Below are 5,858 nucleotides of genomic sequence, written 5' to 3' on the forward strand. Positions count from 1 at the left end.
CCGGTCCGGCCCGTTGACAATGTGAATATTCACATTGACATTTTAACATTCACATTGATAAGAGTATAAAATTGGGCCACGGCCCATGGGCGGCCAAAAGCCCGCCCGCAGCCTGGGGCGGGCCCGGCCCGGCCCGTTGACAATGTGAATATTCACATTGACATGTTAACATTCACATTGATAGGAGTGTAAAATTAGCCCGTGCCTCGTAGCTGCCCGAAACCCGCCCACGACCCGTGGGCGGGCCCGGCCCGGCCTGTTGACAATGTGAATGTTCACATTGACATGTTAACATTCACATTAATAAGAGTATAAAACTAGACAGCAGCCCAGGGTGGACCCGACTCGGCCCGGCCCGACCCGTTGACAATGTGAATATTTACATTGATATGTTAACATTCACATTAATAGGAGCGTAAAATTGGCCCCCGTCCCGTGGCGGCGCGAAACCCGCCCGCGGCCCATGGGCGGCCCCGGTCCGGTCCGTTGACAATGTGAATATTCACATTGACATGTTAACATTCACATTGATAAGAGTATAAAATTGACCCGCGGCCCGGGGCGGGCCCGGCCCGGCCCTTTGACAATGTGAATATTCACATTGACATGTTAACATTCACATTGATAAGAGTGTAAAATTGGCCCGTAGCCCGTGGGCGGCCCGAAGCCCGACCGCAGCCCGAGGCGGGCTTGGCCTGACCCGTGACAATGTGAATATTCACATTGACATGTTAACATGTACATTGATAGGAGTGTAAAATTAACCCGCGCCCCGTGGCTGCCCGAAACCCGTCTACGACCCGTGGGCGGCCCGGGGCGGGCCCGGCTCGGCCTGTTGACAATGTGAATATTCACATTGACATGTTAATATTCACATTGATAAGAGTGTACAATTGGCCCATGACCCGTGGACAGCCCGAAGCCCGACCTCAGGCTAGGGCGGGCCCGGCCCGTTGGCAATGTGAATATTCACATTGACATGTTAACATTCACATTAATAGGAGTGTAAAATTGGCCCGCAGCCCGTGGGCGGCCCGAAGCCCGATCGCAGCCCGAGGCAGACTTCGTCCGACCCGTGACAATGTGAATATTCACATTGGCATGTTAACATTAACATTGATAGGAGTGTAAAACTTGTCCGCTGCCCGAAGCTCGCCCGTGGCCCGGGGTAGGCTCGGACCCAAACCCGGGCTACCCCGGGCCGCCCACGGGCTTCGGGCCGCCCATGGGACGTGAGTCAATTTTACACTCTTATCAATGTGAATGTTAACATGTCAATGTGAATATTCACATTGTCAACAGGCCGGGCTAGGCCCGCCTCGGGCTGCCCACGGGCCGTGGGCTTGTTTCCGGCAGCCACGGGGCACGGGCTAATGTTACACTCTTATCAATGTGAGTGTTAACATGTCAATGTAAATATTCACGTTGTCAACGGGCCGGGCCCGCGTCGGCCCGGGGCCGTGCTTCGGGCTGCCCACGGGTCATGGGCTAATTTTACACTCTTATCAATGTTAATGTTAATATGTCAATGTGAATATTCACATTGTCAACGAGCCGAGCCGGGCCTGCCCTGGGCAGCGGGCGGGCTTCGGGCCGCCCACGGGCCACGGGTCAATTTTACACTCCTATCAATGTGATTGTTAATCTGTCAATGTGAATATTCACATTGTCAACGGTCCGGACCGGGCTCGCCCCGGGCCGCCCATGGGACACGAGCCAATTTTACACTCTTATCAATGTGAATGTTAATATGTCAATGTGAATATTCACATTGTCAACAGGCCGGGCCGGGCCCGCCCCGGGCCGCCCACTGGCCGTGGGCTAGTTTCGGGCAGCCACGGGGTGCGGGCTAATTTTATACTCTTATCAATGCGAATGTTAACATGTCAATGTGAATATTTGCATTATCAACGGGTCGGGCCGGGCCCGCCCAGGGCAGCCCATGAGCCGCAGACGGGTTTTGGGCCGGCCACAGGCCGCGGGCTAATTTTACACTCCTATCAATGTGAATGTTAACATGTCAATGTGAATATTCACATTGTCAACGGGCCGGGCCGGGCCCGCCCCGACCCGGGCCCGGGCCCGGGCTTCGGGCTGCCCACGGGTCATGGGCCAATTTTACACTCTTGTCAATGTTAATGTTAATGTTAATATGTCAATGTGAATATTCATATTGTGAACGGGCCCGCCCCGGGCAACGGACTGGTTTCGGGCCGCCCACAGGCCGCAGGCCAATTTTACACTCCTATCAATGTGAATGTTAACTTGTCAATGTGAATATTCATATTATCAACGGGCCGGGGCGGGCCTATTTTTTTGGCTTGTGGGCCGGCCCGGCTCGACTCGAATTTTTCCGGGCACCCATGAGGATCGACATGAGCCGGGCCCCTACACATTGACGATATAAACATTTATATTGACAGTGTGAACATTCACATTAAGGGTATTTTGGTAATTATGTCACCCATAGGACTTATTGAAACATAAGAAAATAATGTGAACTAAATGGAACATAAGTAGATGAAAAAGGTATTTTGATCTTCTTATCTCAAATTGGACCTAATGGAATAGTCAAAAAGAATATGGGTTGGATGGAATAAAACTATTAGAAAATGGATTTATTAAAAAAGCTCTCATAAAATAAATATGAATTATTAATTTAAAATTTTAAATAATTTTAAATTTTTTATATCTGAGTATGTTGCGTTACTGAATTGATAAATGGTGAAATTTATAAATAAAATAAAAAATAACTTTAAATTATTAGTTGTTAGTAAAATTTACTTGAAAAATTATGAATTTGTACCATCATCATCATTCTCTGCCATGCCATTTATGATCTTTAGCCTATTTCCCGCATATTTATATACTGAAGCAGGAATGTTAAAGTCTAGACTGCAATCTATTACCCTTTACAAAAATGCTTGGGATTTTTAAAGTTAGGACTCTTATAATCTTTAAAATGATGTAGATTAATTATGTATTTTTATTTTTTTGTTTTTTTTTTCTTCTTAAACCAATTACATGTGAATAAGGAGTGTAAGAGTTGTGTTTTTTAAAAATATATAGCATTATTGTTAGCTTTAAAACATACTTGTGACTAGTCATTAATGATGTAATCACTATGTCACGGATAGCGTTGGACTTGGTATCGAACCGACTTAAATGACAATCCTTTTTAATTAAAATTAGACGGTTGTGAAAAAAACCCTTATTAGTTAGAATAATGTTAAAAATCTTAAATATTTTATTAAATATTTTATATAAATGTGAAACTTATATAGATTTATATGTTGTGAGTTTCATACTAATGTGATATATTTAACAAAACATTTAAAGTTCTTAACATTTTTTTATAAGTTATAGATGTTATACCAAATTTTCATTCACCACAATTTGATCGGACTAAAATTCTTTTGTTGCGTGAGAAAGCTCTTTGACAGAGAATCTACAAATAGGATTATCATATCTGCCATTTGAAAAAGTAATCAGCTTTATTGGTTAATATTTTTAGAATTTATTTTTTTTTAAATCAAATTTTTTTATTTTCTATATTTTTTATTTTTACTGAATTTTTTTTAATATTCTAAGTATTTTTTTTTAATTTTTAGATGTACTCGACATAAATATACTTAAAAAATATAATATTTGTGAAAAAACTTTAAAAAATTCACTAAATACCAAATATAAATATATATATATATATATATATAATTTAAGTACATTTTTTGTATTTTTGTGTATTTGTTGATTTTTTAAAATATTTTTTACAAATATGTTACTTTTTAGATACATTTAAATAAGGTACATCTAAAAAAGTAAAAAAATTGATTAAATTTTAAAAATATTGACTAAAAATAAAAAAAATACGAAAAATAAAAAATTTAATTTCTAGAAATTTGAATCCAAAAAATTGAAACTGAACACACTAAATAAGATCCTCCAAAAACATATATTTTTGTTTTTCTATATTCCGTGTTTGGTTACTTCGGATATAGGAAGTTCGGAAAGTATATGATGCATAAGGGAGATATGCAATACCCCCATGGTTAATGGCTGAGTCAGAAATTTAATATAGGGAGCACCTACTAATTATAATCTCAAAATTTTTCTTCCACAATCAATAACAATAACAATAACATAATAATAATTTTTAGAGTTAATAGTAAACATTAAAAATTAATATTCATTACAAAAAAATTTTAATTTTAAACTTTTACAATTGACCCTGACGAGTTTTCATCTTTTGAAATCTTTCCATGATAGTATTATTGTCAATGTCATCAAAAACCCTTATAAGGCGGTTTTGAAAAGAACCCTTATAAGTTAGAGTAATGTTAAGAATCTTAAATATTTTATATAAGTGTGAGACTCATATAGATTTATATGGTGTGAGTTTCACACTAAGCTATCGTTCATCCATTCATCACCCATTCGATTCCGCAACCGATTCTTCACAATATTCATAACTGAAAATACACTCTCAATAGTAGCAGTTGCAACAGGCAAGATTAATGCTAAAGTGAAGAGCAAATACACCAATGGATATATTTTGTCTCTTTCAGTCTCCACCATTTTCTTATCAAGATCGGTAATTACATTCAACCTTGATAACTCATTACTGGATAGCATGTTGATAACATATGTATCAAGTTGATCATTAAGTATCATGAGCTCCATTGAAGAAAATTCTTTGAGATAAAATTCGGCAAGATGAATTAACTTTTTCTTATCAAAACTAGAGAAAGAGTTAGATGGATTAAAACATGCCACACAAAGTAACAACTCAGAGTTCGACTCAGTGAAACGAGCATTTAGTTCTTGAATTTGCATATCCAAAACAGTGTAGAATAACTCAGCACAATAATGATGTAAGTTTGTAATTTCTTGAGCATTGCACATTTTTCTCCTTCGAGCTACAAACATATTATCTATTTGGGGAACATCAATTTCATGCTTTCACAAAAAGACAAAACATCATCAAGTGAAGATGTCCACCCACTCTCCCTTATCTTTTGGAGCCGTACTTTAGAAATTTGAACTAAATTCATGGCATTAACAATATCTTGATCTTTCCTTTGTAGTGCTTGGGATAACTCACTTGTAATAGCCAATATCATTTTCATCAAATAAAGGTTGAATACAAACTCAAATGATTGAATTGAGTCCAATAATACATTTGCTTCTGCTCGTTGTTCTAAATTTGAACCATCCTTTGAAATCATTTCAAGTACATCAATCACTGTTGAAAACATACCAGCCAAGCTGACTAAAGTACCATAGTGCGAACCCCAACGCGTATCACCAGCTTGTTTAAGATTAGTTTCTTGATTTAAGTTTTGTCCACTAGATAGCTCTCCATTATTAAGTGCCTCAACAACTTTTGCAACTTGTTTCTCCCTAACAATATCTCGACGTTTACATGATGCTCAAACAACATTCACCACATTAGAAACCGAAGTGAAAAGTAAAACAATTTGATCATGATTCTTTGCTATAGCTACAAGTGTCAATTGCAATTGATGAGAAAAACAATGAACATAATATGCAGAAGGATTCTCTTTCAGTATAAGTGTTTTAAGACCATGCATATTACTAGTCCCATCATATCATTGACCCCGCAATCTGGAAATACTCAATCCAAGTATAGAGAATACATTTTCCACAGCTTGTTTGAGTGAGAGAGCATTCGTATTAGCAACATGCTCAATACCCAAAAAGCACTTAATCAATTGGCCTTTTTTGTCAACATATCGTATTACAACTGTCATTTGCTCCTTGATTGATATGTCACAGGCTTCATCAATCAAAATAGAAAAAAGTGCATCACCAAGATCTCTAATAATCACATTGATAGT

At 38.7% G+C, this 5,858-nt stretch overlaps 1 protein-coding gene across 1 annotated transcript; it reads right to left on the minus strand.

Annotated features, from left to right (window-relative positions):
• Positions 1–4,398: 4,398 nt before the first annotated feature.
• LOC114261061 (uncharacterized) lies at positions 4,399–4,902 on the minus strand. Its single transcript, XM_028201265.2, has one exon. The coding sequence runs from the start codon at positions 4,900–4,902 to the stop codon at positions 4,399–4,401; it is 504 nt and encodes a 167-aa protein (XP_028057066.2).
• Positions 4,903–5,858: the final 956 nt, after the last annotated feature.

This window comes from Camellia sinensis, chromosome 12 (assembly GCF_055761805.1).
Source record: "Camellia sinensis isolate YWXY chromosome 12, ASM5576180v1, whole genome shotgun sequence".
NCBI classification, from domain to species: domain Eukaryota; kingdom Viridiplantae; phylum Streptophyta; class Magnoliopsida; order Ericales; family Theaceae; genus Camellia; species Camellia sinensis.

Excerpts from the sequence above, each read along its gene's own strand:
- LOC114261061 (XM_028201265.2), bottom strand. The coding sequence starts at position 4,902 with ATGTGCAATGCTCAAGAAATTACAAACTTACATCATTATTGTGCTGAG.